Source organism: Pieris rapae, chromosome 20 (genome assembly GCF_905147795.1).
Source record: "Pieris rapae chromosome 20, ilPieRapa1.1, whole genome shotgun sequence".
NCBI classification, from domain to species: domain Eukaryota; kingdom Metazoa; phylum Arthropoda; class Insecta; order Lepidoptera; family Pieridae; genus Pieris; species Pieris rapae.
In genome coordinates, this window is record NC_059528.1 from 4,532,831 (window position 1) to 4,557,851 (window position 25,021).

The 25,021-nt window shown below is 30.8% G+C and overlaps 1 protein-coding gene across 1 annotated transcript in view; it reads right to left on the minus strand.

Moving 5' to 3' along the window:
* The window catches only part of LOC110993656 (atrial natriuretic peptide-converting enzyme-like), an 85,633-nt gene extending 63,283 nt beyond the window's left edge, over positions 1-22,350 (minus strand). The window contains exons 1-2 of the mRNA XM_045632687.1: positions 22,307-22,350; positions 12,110-12,202 (exon numbers count right to left, since the gene is read on the minus strand). Of these exons, the coding sequence (XP_045488643.1) occupies positions 12,110-12,125 (16 nt within the window). The 5' untranslated portion in view covers positions 12,126-12,202; positions 22,307-22,350. The remainder of the gene's footprint in view (positions 1-12,109; positions 12,203-22,306) is intronic.
* Between the last annotated feature and the right edge of the window lie 2,671 nt (positions 22,351-25,021).

The following is a 25,021-nucleotide window of genomic DNA, read 5'->3' on the forward strand; positions in this document are numbered from 1 at the left end:
TAGGGATTTTGAAAGTTCAAAATACTTTGATGTGAAGAAGGAAATGAGCAATGATCTTTCGTAAAACAAATTCATTTTCTAACAAATGATTTAAATGTTCTTTACTATAACATCGGTGAGATTCACAGTCGAGACAAAGCAATAATTATATGTATATGTTAATTTTTGTACGTTTTTGAGATACAAAAGTCCACTTAGCCAAAATTTGTACCTTAGGCAAAATTCAGCCTTTAAAAAAAATCTGTGGCATTACAACCTCTTTAGGTCTTGGCCTCTGATTTCTGAATCTATCTCATCATCATGTTTTTTTAAATCTAAAAGGCAAGAAGGTGATCAGCCTTCAGTGCCTGACACACGCCGTCGAATTTTTGGCTCTAAGACATGTTGGTTTCCTCACGATGTTTTCCTTCACCGTTCGAGCAAATGTTAAATGCGCACATATAAAGAAATTCCATTGGTGCACAGCCGGGGATAGAACCTACGACCTCAGGTATGAGAGTCGCAGGCTGAAGCCACTAGGCCAACACTAATTAACACACTAAACAAAAATTTGAGACACACCTTCTTGCAGTAAATATTATACAAAGTTTATCAGAACTTAGAACTTAAACGCACTAGTTACCAATATTTATTTGCTAATTATAGTATAACGTATGGAGATATCGCGTATAAGAATTGGAATCTTGCAAAACAATATCTAGTTCTTACGTTTGACAACACACAGAAAACTGATCACATATGATTTCAATTAATCCATGGTAACAGACACTGTATGTAGTGGTGTATTGAATTTATTTAAACAATAAATACATGATATATGGTGTTACATCTTTTACCAACTACTACGGTACAAAAAATTTCAAACCTCAAATTTTATGCAAAAGATCTGGCAGCGTTATTAAAACAAATAATTTTCCATATTTATTTCTGTAAAACTCTTAATTTTCCTCAGACTTTATAAGCGGCTTTTAAAGTCTTATGGTAAGCAGTTTTGTTAAGCCACTCTTATAAAAACGAAACAATTAACTCTGTAACAGGAATTTATGGCTCTGAGATGCTCATGGAATTTATCTAGTTATGTGTCTTCGACAAAACAATTAGGTCCACATATTGATATATATTTCGTCCTATTAAGATGTTAGACTTAACAAAACTTATGCATGTTCGTGCGAGTTTCACTAATATGTATGAATCGAGTAAGATAGTTAATTTAACTTAATTCTAGGGTATACAATTTTTCGAGACGATAAATTAAAACACGATATAAAAATCACTCCTCATCCATTGGGAAATTACGCAACCACATTTTCATTATTCTGTGGGCCCTCATAACCGTATTATGTTTAAATTCAAATAAATCATGGTCACCGTATTGGTCCCAAATCCATAAGATTAATAGAAATGTGTTATCTAGAGTTATACATACATTTCTATTTTCTATGGTACAAGCAAATAGTAATAGCGTTTTGAGACAAGTAATTTAAATATATGATATACTAAAAGTGTACCATGTGAATACTGAGGAAATTTTTGATTGGACAAAAACAAGACGCCTTAAGAGAACTAAATCATTAGAGTTTCTAAATCTAGTGTAGTGAATATAAGTGGAAGTGTGGTCGAACACACAAACATAGTGTACAACATTATAGAACACTAAGACTGTTAATGAGTATTGTGTTAGTTTATGTTAAGATAACTTATTAACCATAATTATTGTATAGGCAAGATTTTGATTCATGTAATGGCGCACTCTCTTTTTTGAACTTTATTATAAGAAAAAAGAAAAGAAGAGCCAGACACGCCACATTCATTGGTACCGCAATAAAAGGAAATCTATTGTAACAATTTCTAAGATAAACATTATGTATTCATAAAAAACTCACTATACAGACTAAGCTACACGTATGTCATTCTAAAGTCATCTCGTTGTTTCACAAACTTCTCATTAAAATTTTAAACAAAGTTAAACAAAATATAAATTGAATCGCTCGAACGTATAACTTAAGCCACAATCGTCACGTAAGGGTTGAGTGTAGACCACTCTATTCTCGTATATCGCCTGATCTTCATACTGAACTGGCTAAACCTTTTTATGGAAATATATAAGAATGGAAAAAATAGCTAAATATCCATTACATCTCATTTGCATATCTGCTAATTGAATTTTATTAGCAGTATGAGCCTAGGCGTAAGCGCCGATTTTTATATAGAACAGGGGGCAAAAGGCCGGAGTATCACGTGATGTTAAGTGATACCACCGCCCATGGACATTGTTAGACTCGCGGGCCTGTGATGGCGTTTGAGTATTTTGCAGGCACGGTAGTCTGCGTACGAAGTCAACTATGAAAATGTGGCACATGCCATCCGTTACTCGAAGCATTTCATTCTGTGACCTCCTATCATTATGGATAAAATTAGTAGACTAATTTTTCATTCTAAGTCAGAGTTTTCAAGCAGGGACTGTTCAGTAAGTCCCATTACCAGCGGGTAGTTATAGGCCTTAGAGTAAGTTATTAATTGTATTAATTACCAGCTAGATTTACGCAACCTTTCCTAGTGGATGTTAATCATAGTTTGTTACGCATAATATTCTGTATTTGTACGTATCTTTAGTTGAATAAAGGGAACATTTAAATTTGGAATTCGTGTTTCGTTTTTTAAATTCGATTGAGGTTTGTTTGTTTCATACGCTTATAATGATATAACTGAGCTTTTTAAAAGTGAAACAGTACTTTATTAAAAGGTTTCAAAATAAACTAAATCGTTAATATTGGTGAAATACCCAATATTGACTTAAGATCAGCAATATCCTAGGTTTGTACAGTAATAAATCACGGGTGACGCAGACAGTCCAATAAGGCACCCGATGATGTCTCTTGGGTGTAATGAATAATAATGACGGTTCACAGGATCTGTGGGAACTGATGTTTATTCCAACAACTTTGAAAGAAATTGTTTAATTAATTGAATACCATGCGTATTCAATAATATTCATTAATATTATCCAAATAACTTTAGAATTTTTTTAATGTTGTCTTTTTTTAATTAAAAAAAACTTTAATTTAAAAGAATGTTAGAGAGTTTATTGCATGTTCTTCTCGTCTCTATTTCTAATCAATAGCTCTGTGATATTTAGACAATTGCAACTAACAGTAACGCTTATAGCTCCAACAATAAAGTATTTTTATTAATAATAACTATGGAATCACTATTACTTTTGACTTTTGACTTTATACATGAAATAACATTAAAATTAAATAAACCACAAATGTTTTAAATTGATTTGACTTTGACGGGGTTAATTATTAAGTTCTGTAACAAAATTGTGATTAAAGCTGACTTTATTTTTGACACTAATGCTCCAAAATAATATATTACTATAATAATAATAGTGAAATCAGTATTACTATTGTCTATTGAATAGTCGTTAATTTATATATCTAGATTACCGCTCAGCGTAAAGCTATATTAAAAAAAATATCTAGATTACTAGATAATATTAAAGCAAGTTCCATCGGTTTTAAACTTTGACATAGTTGTCTTATTTCTGTGGCAAATAATGACTATGGCAGCTGATAGTAACCGAAAAAAATAAAAATTGGTTAGACATATATATGTTCGTTCTAAAATGGTATATTAACTAACACTGAAAATCTATTACATAATTATGTTGAGATTCAGCTTAAATTTAACTTATGCCAGCGGGAGATCGTAGGCAAATCTTTCCACGCTAGGTATAAAATCAGAGTATATTTTTATTTTTGACTTCGATTATAATCAACATGCAACGAAGTGTTAATAAATAAATATATGAAGTCGGGTATTTAATAATTTCAGATTTTTATTGTAGTGTTATTCAGAACTGTTTTATTTATTGTCGGCGAAACATGCTACATTGACCATATATACAATTGAAAACAATTGATTATTTTTTAGTCATATATTTATATATATTTCATCGGCTTTCAATACATTAGAGAAACCAAATGTTATAAACGTGAACTATCGTATCGTGTGTATATATTATCAGTGAGGTTCCCCCATAATGAGACAACGGGCTAATTGACTGAGATCCAATATTAGTTTGTTGTTTCTGTACATAGGTCTATTTTGTATTACCACTAATTAATGTGATAACAACATTCATCTAGCGTATGAATTCAACTTCTAATATATGAAATTCTTGTGTCATGGGGTACGTAATCGAACTCCTCCGAAACGGCTCGACCGATTCTCATGAAATTTCGTGTAAAAAATTGGGTAGGTCTGAGAATCGGACAACAGCTATTTTTCATCCCCCTAAATGTCCATCCCTAATTTTTTTTATTTATTTTTTAGACAAATTTTTTCGTTTATATCTTTTCACGATACACCATACAAAAATACATGCAACCCTAAATTTTCACCCCTCTACGATCAACCTATTTTTAATTATAAATGATATACATGGCAAAAAGCCGTTTGCCAGGTCAGCTAGTGTTTCTATATAATTCAAATATGAAACGAATAACATAAATGAAAACGAATGTGTGTGTATTGAAATAATTTTTCACAGAGATCAAAGATCATACAGTTTATATTTGTTATGTAAGTATTACTTTTGTTATAATTGAATTGAGGTACACTATATACGTGTAAGTATATTGTTGTCACCACTTCCTGTTGCTGGGACTCGTCGACTCGAGTTTTCAAACGTGTCATGAATCACAAATAATAAAGTATTACTATAGTGAATAGAGAAACAAACAGGTTGACATGCCCTCAAAATACAATTTATTTTAGAAGGAAAATAAAAAAAGCAATAATATTTATAAACTACTACTTATAACATTCATATATAACAAATTGTAACTATACATTCAAATCTACTATTAAATTTGTATTATTTCACTCCAAAAGAAATTCTTCGAATAATTATTATTCACTATTGGAGAGAAACTCAAGATGAAATACATCTTAGAAAAATTGCGCTTATAATCTTGACCCAGTAACGCATAAGAAGTTAAGGTCAATAGAGAGCTTTCTGCACACTTCAATTCATAATATTTCTGATACATTACATGAGCACTGTGAAAATTTTGAAGTAAGAAGGTAAGTTTCTTTCATCATAAGATACATATTTGCAATAAAGAAAAAAGAATATATATATATTATTTGGTAATAAAATAACTTCTGAACAACCAAATTGTTAAATTACTTCTTTAAAAATTAAATGAATTTAGATGATGTTTTTAAGTGAGTGGGCGAATCTATAATACTTGAGCAAGTTGAATACTTCTTTTAAACCCGACAATATTTTTAATAAAGAAAAGATTTGTACAATTAAAAATAACAGCGTGTGTTTTATTATGTGAAATATTTTAGTAAAAATAAATGAATTTTTCACAACGATTTAATAAAGTAAATATTTTAGTCGAACGTCCGAAAATTCTTTACCTGCCATAAATATGCCGTAAAACGGAACATTAATTTAGTTTTAATGACAATGTAGAATTTATGATAGGTGTTTTCACCTCTAACCTTTGCTAAAAACTCATAAGATTTATATATAGTTTGGGTAACATTTATTTATACGCAGTCAATTTATTTAAAAAAATTACACCGCCTCTGTGGCATAGATTATAATATGACAATAGAAAAAACCGCCTGGAATGATTTTCAGAAAACAGAAAACCTAACATTAAAATTTATTCGTATTAAACAAAAACTCTAGCGTTAAGGACAATTTTAATTAATACAGTCAACAATTATTTTGTAACATCTCCCTATGTTTACGCATACACGTTAAGATAATCACTTTGATGTATTTACATTTCATCACAATGAGGGAACCATAATGAATTGTTTAAATCACGCGAAATTAAACAAAAGCTGTATGTAATCGGGTGACGCAAAGTTGATAATCGCATGCGTGAAGATTTCACGATTAGCGACAATTATCTCGCGTTCCTTCTCGTGTGTACAAAAGCGTACAAAATAAGTAGAATGATTTTTAGATAAGTATTTTGTGGAGTTTTTTTTTAATATTGTAAATAAATACCGTACGCTGATTTTTGAGTGTATATTTTACAAAATTACAAAAAACATTCATCTTTATAATAATAATAGCTATTTTTATTAAAAATTCTTATGTAAAAAAATACAATGCCTGCAAAACTTTTTACAGAGAATATGGTTTGACAGCACTTGAAAGGATATTTAAATTTAACTGTCCTTTAAAAATATTTATAGATATCAGTAGTTTTAGTTTTTGTCGCGAAAACTACTTTGTGGAACCAGCTGCCCACTGAAGTATTTCCGAACCAATTCGACTAGAAAAGAGCGTACAAATTCTTAAAAGGCTGGCAACGCACTCGCGAGCCCTCTGGCACTGTGAGTAATTATCACTTAACATCAGGTGAGACTCCTGCCCGTTTGCCCCCTGTTCTATAAAAAAAGAAGCCAAATTAGCGATGCTGCATTGAATAAGCAAAAGCGAATCTCATAGAAAGTCTTAAATATTTGTCCAAACGTGTAACACATCAAAAGCGTGATCAACATAGCATTGTTAATTTGTTAACAATACTTATATAGTGTATAAGAACATGTCACCAAATAATTTGTAATTAGAATACATGTGAGCCCGTTTCGTTATTAATTTTCACAATCGTAATTGAAAACCGTTATTAAAGGTTAACAGAGACTTCATTAAAGTGTTTACCGACTAAGCGTTCGAACTGCAACTTATTGCGGATTCTTCCTGGTACACCTTGAACGCTGGAAGGAAATGGTGTGTTTTACACCTTAAAATTATCGCGAATAAGGCATTTCCATGCTTCATGGTAGGCCTACAAAAATAGATACATATAAATTTAAATCAAAATACTATTTTTAAAAACAGTGTTATATTTACTAAATATTTCGGTTTAAATAATTTTTGAATCATTCGTTCATTACCATTTTACTGTGTATTTAAAAATATGTTCATATATGTACGTATGGCCTTAGTATCAAAGTTAACACATACTTAAGCTGTTTGAAACCTTCAAGAAGTTCACTAAAATCTTTTGCCATTTTCAGCATTCAATGAAGTAAGCTTGACTCGAGTTCGACAATATTTTTAAAAGCTTCCACATTACGTTTTCATGTCAGCATAAGTTATTGGTTTTCTATTGTATTCGAAGGAGTTTCAAGTAGAGGACGTCGTGACTTGTTCATGTTTTGAATCCCATTAAGCGATAACACATTGAACCCCAAAGACATTGAGACATTAGCATATGTGTATCCCTAACACAAACACAGTTTTAATATATAAAACCAAATGTTCTAATAATTCGGAAAAAAAATCTAAATAATTCAGACCCTTTACAAATTATAAACGGCTCAACATAGTTCCAAGGAAACAGAAAATTAAATCTATCCTTTTGAAATTCTCAATTATCAGGGTATTAATTTTCGTAGCTTTTTTTGCATCGTTCTCTAGATATGTATTTACTTATATCCTCTTGTCATCTAAATCGTTAAAATGACTTCTAATATTGTTAAACAGATATTTGTTTAAATATCTGCTAAATTCAATCAGTTTTAATTTTTATTATCACTAAGTGCCTAAGATGTGTGTGTCACTAACGTTTTCGAAAGAAGAACTAGTTTTATTGACGTATTTTTCGTGAGTCTAATAGTTTTAAAGCCAAACAAATATCAAAACACATTCGCGATGGATATTCATAAATGGAAAATGAAAACATAGTTTTCAGCTAGATTCCCTTACTGAAATATCGAGAAAATAACTGTGAATTGAACCGAGCAAACCTCAGGGGAACAGTACGAAGATGAAGCTACACGTGTCACAAATATTCAATATCTACATCGGATGGCGCGCCGCCAACTTGCATCTAGACATGTGGCTAAGTCAAATAATGCTGGCTCAAATCTGCGTTGCCTTTTAGCATTATTATAATTGCTCAAGCATTAAAGATCCATATACATTCTTAATAGGCCGGCAACGCACTCGCGAGCCTATCTATAGTGGCATTGAGAGTGTATCACTTAACATCAGGTAAGCCTCCTACCTGTTTGCCACCTGTTCTATAAAAAAAAACATCAGTGCCTCAACCGAAATATGCTGAGTTGCAAGATCAATGATTTAGCAGCCGTTTTTGGTTTCTAAGTAATATTAAAAATGTATTTCTTCGAAAACTTGTTATAAGGTCTAGACAGCCCTAGATAGCGGGATTCGGAGCGTTACATAATTTTAGTATTTCTGTTATTTTCTTTGTTTAATCTTCTAAATCATAATATTATATTAAGATGTCTTTGTGTCCCAATTTCAGTCCCTGTCGTTAAGCGCAAAGTTATTTGAAATAACAGCACTTAATATTATTGGCGTCGGGTTTTCTTGTAAATAGAGAAAAAATAAAATAGAGACGAGTGCCACATACTCCAGATATCGCTTTATCAATTTTTACCGTGTGTAAGAATAAACTAACTAGCTGTGTAATAAATGCTGCTATGGAATTACTTACCAATTGATATCAGATGAGCTCAATCTTTAAATTTATTTTAAAATCTTCTTTTTGACCATTTTTCTACGTATTATATGAATTGCGACATATACGAATTTATATACATATATGAATTGCGACTCAATTAACCTTTGGACAAGCTTTTCAATTTTTTTATGGAATTTTATTTTATTTAAGTTATAGTTGTATGTTATTTTTAGTTTCTTTTTGTTAATGAATTATGCACTTCTTGTATTTTATCTTCTGTAGGTGTTTTTATACTGTTCCATATTAGGGTTGCCTAGAAGAAATCGCTTGTTAACGATGAGGCCGCCGATTGCCTAATAACTTATGTAACCTGTTTGTTATATGAATGGTTTTATATATTATTGTAACGAATTTTAAATAAATAAATAATAATTTTAAAAGTACAATTAAATCGAGTCTAAATATTCTAAACACAAATCTCTAGACAATTTATAAGCAATTTTATAGGAGATTAAAACTTATTTTATTATTTGACAAAATACTGACAAAGTTTGTGAGAGAACTTAACAAGCGGGTCATAAAGTTGGGTGAAGAAAATCGTTTTAGATCACTTGGTCGCTGTTAATTCGATTAATTTGTCTGTTTAACTTAGAAATAATTTAGTTTGTATAGTTCAAAGACCACATTATAATTTGTATGTCTATAACCAGTATACAGCTTAATATATTATTAATCATTTTTATATATGTAATGGGTAGCTATTTTATTGTTACTTATTTATTTATTTATTTATTAACACTTCGTTGCATTACATAAAAGGAAAATATTAAACATAATTTAATGACAAGCAACTGGCGGCCTTATCGCTTTAGAGCGATTTCTTCCAGACAACCCCTGTGAGTAAAGGAAAAAACCACTATGAGTATATTAGATAAGGTAGGCAAGAAGTGCAAAAATAGAAAAGGGAAAACAAAAAAAAACATACTTAACAGAAACAAAAAGAAATAAAAATAAACTAAACTAAACTGATACAAGTTACATAAAACAAAACAAAAAGTAAACATTGCACATGAATCATGACAATATAATTCAAGACCGGTCTCACGTCATTTAGTAGTTAGTGATATGACGTGGACAGGTAATGTTTATACAGCAGAAATTTAAAGGAAGATAGAGAAGGAGCTAAGCGAATGGTGACGGGAAGTCAATTCCATAGCCGAACTGCTACACAAACTATCAGTTAATAATTTATTATAGTCATTGTTCACTACACTACCCATTCATGAATTCTTTTGTCTAAACTTATCATAGTTTTTATAATTATTTATACTCGCGTAGATACCGATCTTTGGGTAGTAAAACTCTAGTAATTCGGACTAAAAAGAAAAGTTTTATTTAACTTGGTTTTCTTAGATTTTAATCAATATACAGATATAACGTTACGACGAATACATATATATGTAATAGGTATATTTTGCAGCATCATATACGTAGACATTAGTCAATTTAAAAATACTTTACAGGTATTGAAAAAATCACAATTAAACAAATTTCAGCTTATAAAAGCTTATAAATTTATAAATTGTTAAAAAATAAAACAAAAATTCAAAATGCAAATCTTTATTTCTATAATTTAAGAGAAGAGATTAATTGGTACAAATTCTGTGTCTTAGAACTTCCAAAATAATTTGATGTACTGGAGTTTCAACCCGGTATAAGCGTTCTATAATACTGCACATTTTTTTTTTGTTCTAGTATCAATTTATTCCACAGGGTAAGCGATGACAGATGCTTTATGGATAATTTTATCACAATTTATGTTAATCTTATTGCATTTTTGTTCGCGATCCCTACTTATCGAAAATGTAATATAGCCTATGTCAGTCAGTGAAGATGCAGCCTTCTAATGGTAAAAGAATCTTTGAAATGGGTCCGGTTGTTTTCTAAAAACTTCACAAAAATACATATAAAAACACAAAAGTGGTCTTTCTTATATAGTTATTAATATACTCGTAGATTATTTTTGCGGTAAAAAATAGATTTTCAAATTTGGAATACTCATAATTGACGTAAGTTTTTTGTCCACCAAGCTATGGCGTACAGTTGCACATCGTATCACTTGTGCAAATATATTTCAAATATTCATCAATCTTCATACAGTTCATATTAAAATATTTATAGGCAAGGTGTTATGAGGAAGACGTGCCAAAATGAAATACTTCTACTTAAGCCGATTTGTGCAGTTGTGCCGCTGTGACGACCAGATACCCGACTTATGACAAATTATTTAGTATTTAGCTTAACCTCGTAAATGTACCCTGTTTTGGTGACCTTTATAGTAAAATTACTTAAATACATATTAAATTTTATAAAACCGAATAGATAAACTTATTACCATTCATAATATTTTTTTTTATGGAAAAGCTTCACTGAACATTAAGAGAGTTCTGCAAATAAATATAAGTAGATTTATCATATCATATTAGTAGATTAATTGATTGGTAGTAGGTTTGATCCTCAACAGCAATGTTTTTTATATGTGCGCATTTAACACTCACTCGTACTGTGAAGAAAACATCATGTCCAAACCTAGGACACAACAAAGGTTTGCACCACAGATTTTTGACATTGAAAATATATTTTATTCTGCACAACAAAAGCTCACATCACCTAAGAGTTATATATCGTTAAGTGATACCTATGCTCTTGCTCATGGTTACACACCACTGGTATGCTGGAGGGATCCTAACTGGAACTAGTTCAGAAATACTTACTAATATTTATTTATTTACTTACTAATATTTATTTATTTATTTACACTTCGTTGCATTACATAAAAGGAAAAAAATATTAAACATAATTTAATGAAAATCAACTGGCGGCCTTATCGCTTTCGAGCGATTTGTTTCAGACAACCACTGTGAGTAAAGGGGAAAAAACATGGATTAAATTACATAAGGCAAGCAAGAAGTGGAAAAATACATATTACAAATGCAATAAGAAGGAACAAAAAAAAAACTAAGCTGATAAAGGATACATAAAAAAAGACAAAAAGTAAATCTAATTCAAGATCAGGCTCACGTCAGTTAGTAGTTAGTAGACAAGTTAGGGATATAACGTAGACAGGTAATGTTTATACAGCAGGAATTTAAAGGAAGATAGAGAAGGAGCTAATAGCATATAGTAGGCATAAGACGAAAATAGTTTATTACATATAATGATACTCGTTTTGAATTATGTCGAAAATTTTATATATACACTATATAATTCTATTGTTACGGTGTTTGTCCTCCGAAATTGCTTGTCCAATTTTCATGAAATATTGTGTGCACCGGACACAAAAGAGCGAATCGGATGAAATCTATTATCCATTCCCCTAATTTATTTTTAATGATACAGTATATATTCGGATTGTGTGTATTTGTAATAAATTTCACCCCTCTACGATCCATCCATGTTTTCATTTATTAATTAAAAACTTATGGTTATAAACTTGGAGGTTTATACAGAGAAAAATTCATAGAAAAAGCTAAATTCCTGAAAATCGTACAGTCTCTGGTGTAGCATAGCAAAATTTTCCATGTTGGTATTGTATGAATTACTATTGTATGGGGGTGTGTATTAGAAGTTAAAATTACCTTTAAACGATGCCATCTTGTCGTGGTCTCGAAGATGTTATCTATGGACGACAAAAAGTCAAATCCAGTGGCCGCGATGTGCTTTTGTTAAACCTGTAAACAAAATTTAGGAATATCAATTTATTATAAAAACTATATAGACGTAGTAAATAATCTTAATATATAAAAATCACGTGTCAAGTTGTTTGTCCACGATGGACTCCTAAACTAACAAACCGATATCAATCACATTGCACACCGTGTGCAGTTTGATCTAACTTAAAAGATAGGATAGGTTACATTTCAATTTATAACCGCAATATTTGTTTATTATCTGATAAAATTCTAACAGATGGCGCTGCGTTAAAAGTACCAACGTTTCACATAAGCTTATCTACCTTTAACATAAGTTATCCTACCGTTTCCCTTGAATAGTTTACTACTATGTATTATAACAAAAACCTTAGCCACAGAAACGCTTGGCCGAGTCTGCTAGTCTAATTATAAAAATCTGTTTCGAAATTTCGTGTGCAAATTTTACGTGACAAAACTCGCCGTTCTGTTTTTTATTCTGCGTCAACGGATACCTTACAACTGCAGACTGTTGAACACGAAGGACATTCAAATTTAAACAATGCTTTTTAAAAATAATTGTCGAAGGAAGCCGTAAACAGCGATAACAAAAGAAACAATTCACACTTATTTTGTATTGTTATAAACTTTTCCGCTTGTTTTATTTACAATTTGGAAAATTAATTATAACTCGTTTCAGAAGTTTTTACAAAAAAATAATGGCGAAAGCTGGCTTCTTATATGAGGTCACGTTACATTTAAGGTACATTTAATGAATAAATAAGTACATATAGCTAATTGCTATTTAGACTACGGTTTTTCGGTTATACTGAGTTTTAATAGGAAATTTTCTAATGTGTAATGTAAACCTTTGGAACTCAGCACTGAACCTACTGCCTAAGATAGGCAAGACAGTGGGTTCTTTCTGTCTGCTACTACAGCGAAAAACTTTTGGTTAGACATGTGGTAAGCAATGTTTATCTTGATCAACAATTAGTAGTTCGTTTTTGTTCGACTTAAGAGTACGTTCGATTGAAGATTTTGCAACGCATTTTTTATAGAAAACGTTGATAGTAATTTTTCTATCATCCGACCGATTTTCAATCAGTCATTTTCAGATAGACAGATTGTCATATTGCCAATGAAATTTCAGTTACATACAATCAAAGCAAGATATCTAATACAATATATGTAGATTATATAAATAAACTGTCAACATTTTTAGATTATTAACTCGCAGAACTAAACGATTTAATTCTAATATAATAACCTCGGATTTCGTATATTAAAACGAGGAAAATTTTTCTGTACTTCTCTATGTCTTGAATTTATTTTAAGTAAACATGTGGCACATATTTTTCAGGATCGATATGTATATAATAATAGAGCATTTAGCCACGGATCATGTCAGTTGTGATTCTTCTATATTTATTTATCTTTTATTACCTTATACAAAAACATACACATAACAAAAATAAAAAATATTTTACAAAAGATATTAGGCAACGGGCAACCTTATCGCTTACAAGCGATTTTTTCCAGGCAACCAATTATTTCCAATTTCTAGATAAATATGTGCATGAAAGACAGCTTATATGCCTCAAATACGGCTTAGCTGGCTCTTGTAAAAGATTGCATTGAGGTACATATTCCAAGAAGTCAGCTCGTTTAACAAAAATTCCAATAAACCTACACATTGTAACCATAGGTTCACTTGGAATCTCTAGAATATCTATTGGAAATTCTATTTTCTGGCGCAACGAATACACTTGAATAAAGCTAAATTAAATTTGTACGAAAATAAGGTGAATTGTTGCCGTCAGTAAATAGGCCGACGATTTCATTTCCGCGATGTCTGTAACAGAATATTTTGGTATCGGAATCTTTTTACTTTGAGGAATTTTTCTTCGTTTAATTAAATTTAATTATAAATTAATTTGTATAATTAGTCTAATATTATAAAAACTGACCAGAGAAATGATTCATTAAATATTAATGCCTTAACATAAAATAGGAGTTTTCTTTTAAAGAAAACACTTTTTAACGGATTGAAGTTATGTATTATTGTAAAGCAATTTCTGCAGAAACCCTACATCTTTTAGTCGATACCAACTTCGGGGAAATAGATACAGATAATACACCTTTTCTCTTCAGTCACCGTGACCACGCACGGTGTAAAGCACGAGAAACTCCGGATAAATTTAAAATTATGTTTAAATAATTATAAGTTTACAATAATACATAACTTCAATCCGTTAAATAAGTGTTTTCTTTAAATGTGTAAAAGTTATGTTAATAAAAGATAAATAGGAGTTTTCTTAAATAGAGAGAAATAAATTGCAGCGTTACAGGCCAACAGAGAGAGATTAAATAATCTCATTTAGTAAAGAAAAGTAGCTTTTCTACCCATTTCACATAATTAGTCTGGGCATCCACACATGCTTCGTCTTATGTGACCATAAATCCTACAGTAAACGAACCCTTTTAATTAGAAACTCGCGATTCATTAAAAGTTCTCGTCATTTTTTCTCGCGAAAGTACTTATTACATGTAGGAAATGAAATTGCATTCAATGTAATTGGCTAAATACAGCGAATAACATGTAGGTATAACATATTCAGATTACATAATTAAAAGTAAATTTATGGTCTTGCGATAAGTGTAGTAATAGTTAATTATTAATTATTATAAAGACCAAACATTTTTTTAAATAATAATCTTGTATTTATGGGCTAACTAGGTTGCAAATGTGTTAATATGATGTTTATACATTTCTAAAATTCCCATTTAATATTTCAAGTTTCATTTAGGCACAATTGAGTTACACCATACAAACACACAAATATTATCATAATATTAATTAAATGGCAAACATTAATTACTATCTGATGAATCTTAGTAAACTTTCTACATTTAAACTGAATAACATCAATAGAATGTACCTCATAATATGTATATGTTTACATTGGTAATAACATTATATTTATTTAATTATATATCAGTCAATGACCGTTAAATAAATATGTTAAGAAAAACCTGTATACTATTTAAAAACAGACATTTTACAAATGAGTTGCCTCTTCACAAGAGAATCTGCTTGCAATTGCATTTAAAATGCTGCCACTATCAGGCCGAGTGCTAATGATGTCGGAAGCCGTATTTTTAAGCTATAAGGCATGACCTACTCGGTCCTCCATTTCCGACTGTTATATATTTTTTTTTCAGAATATTAGTAGAACATTGTATTTTAATTCAATTTTATGTGTTCAACTAGGCAGCGTTCCACAACTGCGCGTTTTTCTAGGCAGTTTTTGCCGCGCACCACCACTCTGTGGAACCAGCTGCCAACTGAATTATTTCCGAACCAACTCGACTTAGGGTCCTTCAAGAAAAGAGCGTACCAATTCTTAAAAGGCCGGCAACGCACTCGCGAGCCCTCTGGCATTGAGGGTGTCCATGGGCGGCGGTATCACTTAACATCAGGTGAGCCTCCTGCCCGTTTGCCCCCTGTTCTATAAAAAAAAAAAAATGTAGAAAGTCGAAAACTATATACTGTGTTATTTGTATTTCTTTAGCAACGAAGTGTAAATAAATAAATAAATAAATAAATAAACTAAATTTGTATGAAAATTACAGCTAGTAGTTGGTACCAACTGTCAACACTAGAGCCGGAGCTCAGTGCTAGCCCCAGAGCAGTGTTGGCCTAGTGGCTTCAGCGTATGACTGTCATCCCTGAGGTCAAAAAATATGAGAGTGGTAACTGTGGTGTAGCATGTGACTCTTATATAAAAAACCTACTTTCCAAGACAGAAAGACAACTCAAGATCATATGTTAGATATATCTCGGGATTGCTATCGCTATGCCTATAAAACAAGAACTTGTGCAGAAATGGGAAAATTCCATGCCATAATTCCGTTTGGCACATAATTAAGTTAAACGTAGGGTGTATACATAAATGTAATAGGGCATTATTTACTGAGTAACAAAACCGTTTGAGAATAACGGCTGGTTAAAGTTAACAACTGCTCTTGAGTAATTGAATCGTCACTTTAAGCAAAGTTCAGTTACTCGGCTGTTTGTCTCATCCGGACTTGAACGTGGCTAAACTAAGCTTTAGTCCTAAAAGCTCAGACTCTCAAAGCTCGTAGTTTATACATTTTCGCATAACTTGACAAATTTACAAGGAAATAAAATGAGATTGAAATATCAAGTCACCCTTCTTGGTTATTTTAATTAGAATAACTATCATTTAGATTTGTAATATTTATTTAATTTATTGGCTATCTAAATAACGACTTAAAGCATATTAACGAATCAAGTTACAATTTAAGTATTTAATCATTTATAATAAGACTTTATATTTAATATAATTTATATATTATTTATAGGTAGATTTGATATTAAAATGCACAAAATATGGAAGTAATGTTTTTTCACACGAGTGACTTATTAAGACACACAAAATGTAATGTTGATTTTCGGACGTCGAATTCTTCACATTTCCAGTAGTGCAAATTAATTTAAGAATTTGACTGAGTCATCTAAATCAGTCTACACAGAGAAATTAGACAAAATAGCACGTAAGAACAAAGCACATATCATCCACGAAGGACCCGATTTTCTGACGAATTAATTGTTTTTAATAAAATTAAAAAAACAAACTACGGTCAACCGTTTAGTGATAAGTGTATAGTAAACTATATGAAACAGCTGCAATATAATCCGGGAAAGCCATAACCGGGATGAGACCCGAACATAGACAGCGGTCGTTATCCGGGCGCTGAACCTACCGAACTTGGGACTGAGACAGTTATGTCAATGGTCTTTTAGTTTGAGGTATTCTGCATATGTGCAAACAGAATATTTCATCCACTAAATCATATGAATTTAATTCTTAAAAACCTTAAATATGTGAGAGTGAGACATTGTAACTGATACAAATTGAATAAAGTAACTAATAATGTAAAATTTATTTAAGGTAAATTTGCCATAAATTTGCGCGCCACTGTGTGTGGCAGAATATGCGAACGACTTAACGATTGTACCACCTAAACATTTTGTATCATATTCTTGCAATAAATAAATTATTATTATAAATTCACTGACCGTAAAATCAAAACTACACTAATTGCAAAATAAAATAAAGAATATCTAAACATTAATAATTAAATAATTACTTTAAACTTAATAAAAATAAATTAAGTGTTCGTAGGCAATTAAAGGTTCACAATTACTCACTTGATTCAGTACTACTGATTCACTGAATTTAAAGAAACTGCATATCTTCAAAGTAAGACGAAGAATACTCGTGCGCATGTGCCACGGCTAGTATTTATTTCTTACTCCGACTCGACCATACCACTACAGTCGAATTTTCTACCTGAATTCGTACACAAAGAAAGAGTTAAATGGGCTATTATGGCACATGCGCTCTTGGTTGTTTCTGTCTTTAAGAGAAGAACATAATTATGTACCTCCATTGGGACAGATACATGTCTATATTTTATATACCAGTGATTAGCCGCCTGTTCCAAGTTTGATTTTTTTTAAATAATTATTCAGAAATAAAATAATAATACTATAGTGCATTACACAATAAATCATTTATTTTTTTTAGGCTTTAACGACGTAATATATATTTCCTCTACTTTCACGATTTTTTTTTATAGAACCGGAGGCAAACGGGCACTCTCAATACCAGAGGGCTCGCGAGTGCGTAGTCGTCCTTTTAAGAAATAAATGGCCGGCAACGATTATAAAATTAAATAACGATTATATCTATCTTGCTTTTCTTATATTTTTTTTTACTCTGTCTATAGATGATAATGAAACATAAAACCAATGGCACTACAACCTTTTAGGTTGTAAGAAGCAGCCCTTTGTGCCCACAACCTTTTTTGGGTCTTATGAAAAAAAATTCATGCTGGCAAGTGATTTTGCCGGCCTTTTAAGAATTGGTACGATTGTTACTTTTACTTAAAAGGTCATATTTTTTTAAGGCCCTTATAAATATTAGTACTTAATATTAGGATAACCATAATATATCTGGTTAACAAATATTGTGTTATTCTTTCGTTGTATTTGATCGTCGGCTTGCGGTGTGTAAATCGGTTGTGTGAGACCGCTCTGGTATGTGATCAAAGGGGTTTCAAATATTTTTGGTCAGACGGCTGTGTTATTATGTTTTAAATGTTTCGTGTATAAATATAGCTTTATGTAGAATAATCTATAATATTCATGGTAAATTAAATTGCTTGATGATCTAATTTTATATTTTTTGTAATTTTTCTTTCATAATACGACAAACTGTAATTATTTTATTTTTATCTCATATAGCAGACTCGGCCAAGCGTTGCTGTGGCTAAGGTTTTTGTTATATTACATAGTAGTAAAGTAATCAAGGGAAACCGTAGGAGAACTTATGTGAAACGTTGGTACCACGACACGGACCTAAACTAAACTACCTTTAACTCAGCGCCATCTGTTAGAATTGTATCAAATAATAAACAAATGTTAATGTTATCGTAATTTTAGTAAGGATGCCTATTTTTTTTTAAAAAGAAATATAGCCTATGTCACTCAGGAATGATGTAGCTTTCCAACAGTGAAAGAATTTTTCAAATCTGCCAAGTAGTTTCGGAGCCTATTCAATTCATACAAACAAACAAAAAATCAAACCTTTCCTCTTTATAATATTAGTATAGATACTGTTTTATTGTTTTATTTATAACTGTTTAATGTATAATATTGTACGAATTCGATGTTAGTAAATATCTGAGAAATATGTACTAACAATACAATAATTGACATGTAGTAGTTTTATTCTAAAAACAAGTTGTTATGAAACACAAAAATAAAATTTACACAACTTTATATTTAAACAAAGATTCAGGCTTAAGAATGGCACGCTTTACTTGAACTACCATTAGTTTTTATGTTTTTGTATAGGTTTTGTACAGTTATCCTCGTAAATTATTAAAACTTCAATCCATAAAAGTAATGAAAAAAAAATATAAACACTGACCGCAATCCAAACATATTTGTAGGCTCGCACCTGCCTCTGTTCCCAATAATTGGTCGTAAACAATGATTTATCATCGCGAATTTGATATCGACACAGTTCAATACAATTGAATTTATTTTGTCCTTTATGACACCAATTTACTCTTACGAAATAGCTCAGTGGGGCTAGAATGGATAACAAAAAATACTAGGTTCGATTCTGATTTCATCAGGAAATAGAAAATCAGAGACAGACCGGAGTCCATTTATACTAACTTTTAATCAAACGAAATCGGATATGAACTACAAAACTGCTTTTCTCAATACATATTTACAATTGGTCAAAGAATTAAAGTCCCTTATTGCAAGTCAGAGGCTTGACTTCGTAAATCAGGTAGCTGAGCGCTTTTCAACGTTTACCAACATCTTGTTTTCGGAAAAAACCTTATTTTCATCTTAATGAACACATAAATAAGCAGAATAGCCGCTACTGGAGTCGCAAGCATAGCAGACCCTTTATTCGCCTATAGTGACTGTATGAGCTGGGATGTCAGCGCGAGGAATTATCGGCTCTTACTTTTTTGAAGACGAAAGGGGGTGCACAGTTACAGTCATTTCAAAGCGTTGTGTGAAAATGTTACACGATTTTTTGTTGCCTGAACTTATAACTGCCTATAACCAAAGAACATGGTTCCAGAATGACGGAGAAACGACACTCATGTCCAATACATGTCTGCCATGAGTTCATGAATTTTCCTCAGGCAAATTAATCTCCAGGAGAGGTGACATAAATTGGTCTCCAAGCAACCCTGAATTAGCCCCTATGGATTTTTTCTTATGGGGTTATCTTAAATCTAAATTTTGCGCCAATAAGGCAAATTATCTGGCGCAGTTGAAAGAAAATATCCGTCACGAAGTGGCAGGTATCACTGAGTCCACCTGCCGAGCCGTTAGAAGTAATTTTATTGTTCAATTAACGAGATTAGCGAACGCGAGGGTCTACATTTGGGCGGTATTATTTTTAAGAAATAAGTTCCCAAAATGTGCACTTTAGTAAGAATAAATACTTTTTTGATTCACGACTTACTTTTTTTAATCGATCAACTAAATATGATTACACCCCCTGTATATATTACTATCGCGCAATATTCGTGCCAATAGTATGTAATAGGTGAACTCGAAAAATGATGTTACCTTCAATAATTAAATCACACCATTTTAGTATTCATATTGACTATACAAACGTTATTTAAATACGTATTGTTAGCATATAAGAGTCTTTCCTTCAACTTCTAAAATCTTTTTCCCTTTGGAGTAGACTCTTGGGCCATGAGGTTCAAGTGTTCAGGGGCTAATTAAACATTTAAGTTGGCGCCTGGTAGATAGTACCCGTGACCCTAGAGCTAGTGTTTTCTTCGCTCAACCAATAAGTATCGCAGTACAATGCTACCGACATTAAAGTTACACTGCCTATGGTTTGGCATTAGATTTTATTAATTTTTAATTATTTTTATTTTTACTATGTAGGTTAAGAAAATTCTAAATATTATTACTAAGTAGGTTGAACTAAAAACACGAATGTAAATTCTTCATTAATTTGAAATCATTTCAAATGCAATGTTATTGTAAAAGTAATTACCGAGGGATATCAACTTGAAAAATCGTTTTCTTTCGACGAACTTTTATTGCTTTCCTAAAGAGAAAAAGTCGAAGAGCAGAGATCGTTATTAATGTTCGTACGCGGACACTATTACTTACTTAAACTACTTCCACGCCATTTTTTTAACATGGTATAATCACGAAAATTGTTATCAAATATTTGAGTATCATTTCTATATTTCAGTAACCTTAAAATAGCTTAAAACATTTAACCCTTTACTGCATGATTTTTTGTTTTCGAGCCAAAAAATATAATATGTTACGTAAATAAATAAATAAAAGGACACGTATGTTAACAAATTAAAATCTATTAAAAAATACGTAAGAAAATCAGGTTTTTGACATTTATACGCATGCCCTAAGACGCATCTAAACTGAATAAATGAATTTTGATTTAATTTGAAATATTAAGATTATTAAAATAAAAATCTGCATTTGAAATATTATGAAACTTATCAAATCTATCATTAAAATGCTGCGTTTTGTGTAAAGAAAATACCAAACCTCAATGGAAAGATTTTTTAATTTTACATTTAAAGGATGCCTTGGTTTGACAGCTTTGAGGCAAGTAGTCTGACGCCTCGTTGTTACACAAAAATCGAATCAGTTATCACGATTCAAAAAGGGCTTAAGTGCATTACGATAAATTAAATTTTGAAGTTTGCCTTCGATTAATAAATCACATTTTCACAGTAATTGCCTACAAATCATACGAGCCGTTCGAACCTAATATTTATTGTTAAACTTAAGACACTCTGATTAATTTCTACTCCAGATGCCTGCTGAACTTGACCTATTTAGTGAGGCAGCCTTCACGCCATCTCTTTTTGTCGTAAGACATTTAAAGATGTAAGAAAGGGACCAATTTTGGCATAAAAATCTTGCTGCGTTGGCATGTGCTGGCACAATGTTATTTAAATTTTGATAATTACGTTTTCTTATTATTTTACGATAAATAATCATTGTTTTTATTTGTACTTATGCACTTAAAAGTTGTTGAAAACTTATAATAAGAATTCATAGTTAAACAGCGTTTTAAAAAACTTTTTTTTTTTCAAAAATACAGAGATAACATTTTATAATATATGTGTGATAGTGGAAATGTTTTTTAATTGGTTTTATTTTAAATTGATTGCACTAAAAATGTATTATATATTTTTAATATGAGTGGAACTATTAAAACAAATATTAAAAATACTACACATTATAAAAACAAATAAAAAAATAAATAAAATTGAACTACACATTTAACCTTTACGATAAAATCTTACGACTATTTTACTAGAAAATTAAGTTGAAAACTAATTTATAAACTATTAAATAATTTATTTATATAATTAGTTTTGATGAAGAATTATTTTAATTTGAATAACACAAAAAGTTAATCGAAAGTATTTACTTGCTTTTATATCATCACGATTTATATATTATTGCTAAATTTTTATTGAGGAAATTAAAAAAAAAATATTATAAATCGTACTTACCGGAGTGTCAGCGAGCAGCGAGAGCGGGCGCGGCGGGCGCTCGGCCCGGCCGCTGTGGCGCGCTGTTCAACGGAACACGACCGCAGCCGAACGCGTAGGCGGTCGTCTGAGCCCGCCCGTCGCGCCCCGCTACCTTCACACTTAACCCGCCTTACACTCAAAGCTACACTATTTAAAGATTTAAAGCTCTACCATGTAACTCATGTCAAGCCAACTTGAAACTACTAACTAGATCCTAATTGAAAATCTCTTGTATTATTAATCCATATTAAGAATTTGTGTCAAGCTCAAAACAAGAGTTTTATTGTTGAACTGTAAATTAAATATAACTACAATATTTAATTTACAAAACTAATATTTCACTTATGGTCTGCTTCCAACGCTGGGTAGTAAAAAGAGAAATATGCTATTGCAAATAAAAACCTGTATTAAACTAATCCACACAATCAATGTCAGTTGAAAATATGATTCAAAATCAGGAGCATGAATATGATATATTTTTATATACATATATATGAAGGCAACTCATTAATACATATCTAGATTCTATCGCCTAGCCAGAGACACTAGGTGGGCGGGAACTTATGGATCGCGTGAGAAAAGGTGCTTCGAATTTACGTAAACAAAATTATCTTCTTAACATTTCACCGAAAAATGGAATTTACTTTCCAATATTTGTAGGTCTTGCTGAAGTCTAAATTACTCATTATATAATTTTTAAAATAACATATACATTCAAAACAAAATTTAATTTATATATTTTTGTTTATATATTTTTTATTTATTTTTTTAATTTATATTTTTTTTATATTTATATTTTTCTTGCGATTTAGACTATCAGTTCAGCGTACCAGATTCAGTTCTGTTCAGTCGTTTAGATTTAATTTTAATATACTATTAAAATTAAATCTGATTTTTATTTGAAAATTAAATATGTAAGGATTGTAATAAAAGATAATATTCTACGACAATTTATAATATAGCTATTCAGTTATACATGTATTAGTCATGCATGAATATATTTGTTGATATGAATGATGGTACGCCCGTTGATTATTTTAACAAATCTTAATTGATATAATTTTTATACATATACATTTTGTATGAAACAGATGAAATTGTTAAAAATAATTGTATTACTTACGTTTTATACATTAAATATTTTTCCTTTAACTAAGTAGTACACAACTTCCAAAGACCTTATATTCGTTATTTTTACCCAGAATTCGAGTAATAAAATCACTTATCAATCCTAAAAACACACCAAAGGTAAGGAAAAATAAATTATTCGCATTTATAAGCTAACTATTTATTAGTAGTATAAATTTAATTACGCCTGTATCACTGGTTTCATATGTTGCTAATAATATTAAATAATTTGCTAATAAGGTTAAAAATATTGAATTAGTAAAAAAAAAACATTTGTGCAATTCACACATGGTAGAAGTGAAACCTTCAAAAACAAATATAAATTAATCATTTTCCACTATCTAAATGTGTGTGTTCTTTAAAAACAGTATATTTTAATTATACATTTTAATTTATAAGTTTAATATAAATCTTTAATTTGACAAAAACTAAAACAACGAAAGTTTGAAATTCGATCAAAAAAAAAGCGGCAGTAAAAAGAGGCTGTATAATGCCTCCTATCTCATTTTCTCCCACGTTAAATCATATGATGAATTGATGTTTCTGTCTCTCTTTACCGCTGCATCCGGTTTGAAATCACGACGATTCGAAAGAAGTTTATCTATCTCATTTTCTCCCACGTTAAATCATATGAATTAATGTTTCTGTCTCTTTTTACTGTCGCTTTTTCGTTGCATCCGGTTTGAAATCACAACGATTCTAAAGAAGTTTCACTTCAAAAATTTTTTTTATTCTAATTCTTTTGCTTTGTAAGAAAGAAGGATTATACGACTTCTGCTTAAACACTCTTTTGTTGTAGATTAGAGATTTGAAACATGGATTCTACACTGTCAATACATGGAGTTGGCATAGACTTGTAAAATATCTGATAAGTACCTTAACAAAAATAAAATGAAATTCAGTTTGTTATTTCAATGGATAAAGACTTAGGTGTTATCTCAAAGTAACATCTTATTTATTGATTGAGAAAACGAGATAAGCTGTAAATTTATTTAATGATTGAAATATACAACAGGTTATCTCTATATAGTGTTTTTCTTATAAAACTCCTTTTACTCTGTCTATAGATGAGAATAAAACATAAAACTTGTGGCACTACAACCTTTTAGGTTGTAAGAAGCAGCCCTCTGTGCCAATCACCGACTTTTTTGGGTTTTACAATTGCATGCTTTAGACCTTAAGTGAAATAAGTGACACCACCCACAGCATATTAAGTTTTTAATTTGATTGGAAAGAATATAAACAATATTTATAAATTTCATACTAATAAAACTTTGTATTATATATATTATTTGTAATAATGTATCGGTAACCATAGCAATAAAGAGCGCCAAAACAACACTACTACGCGTAGCTCGTAGCACCGTAGCTCGTAGCGTGTCTACGCCACCCACGCAGTTTAACGTAAAACAGATGTTGCTATGTCAGCTGTTTGTTTTGATTTTTCTCTTCAAACGTATAAATCCTTTCATACTTCAACTATTCGATATGTTTATTAGTTAGACCTCAACCTTATCATTAGTAAAAATAAAACGTATTGCAGTTGAATACTACTGTTTTTTGTTC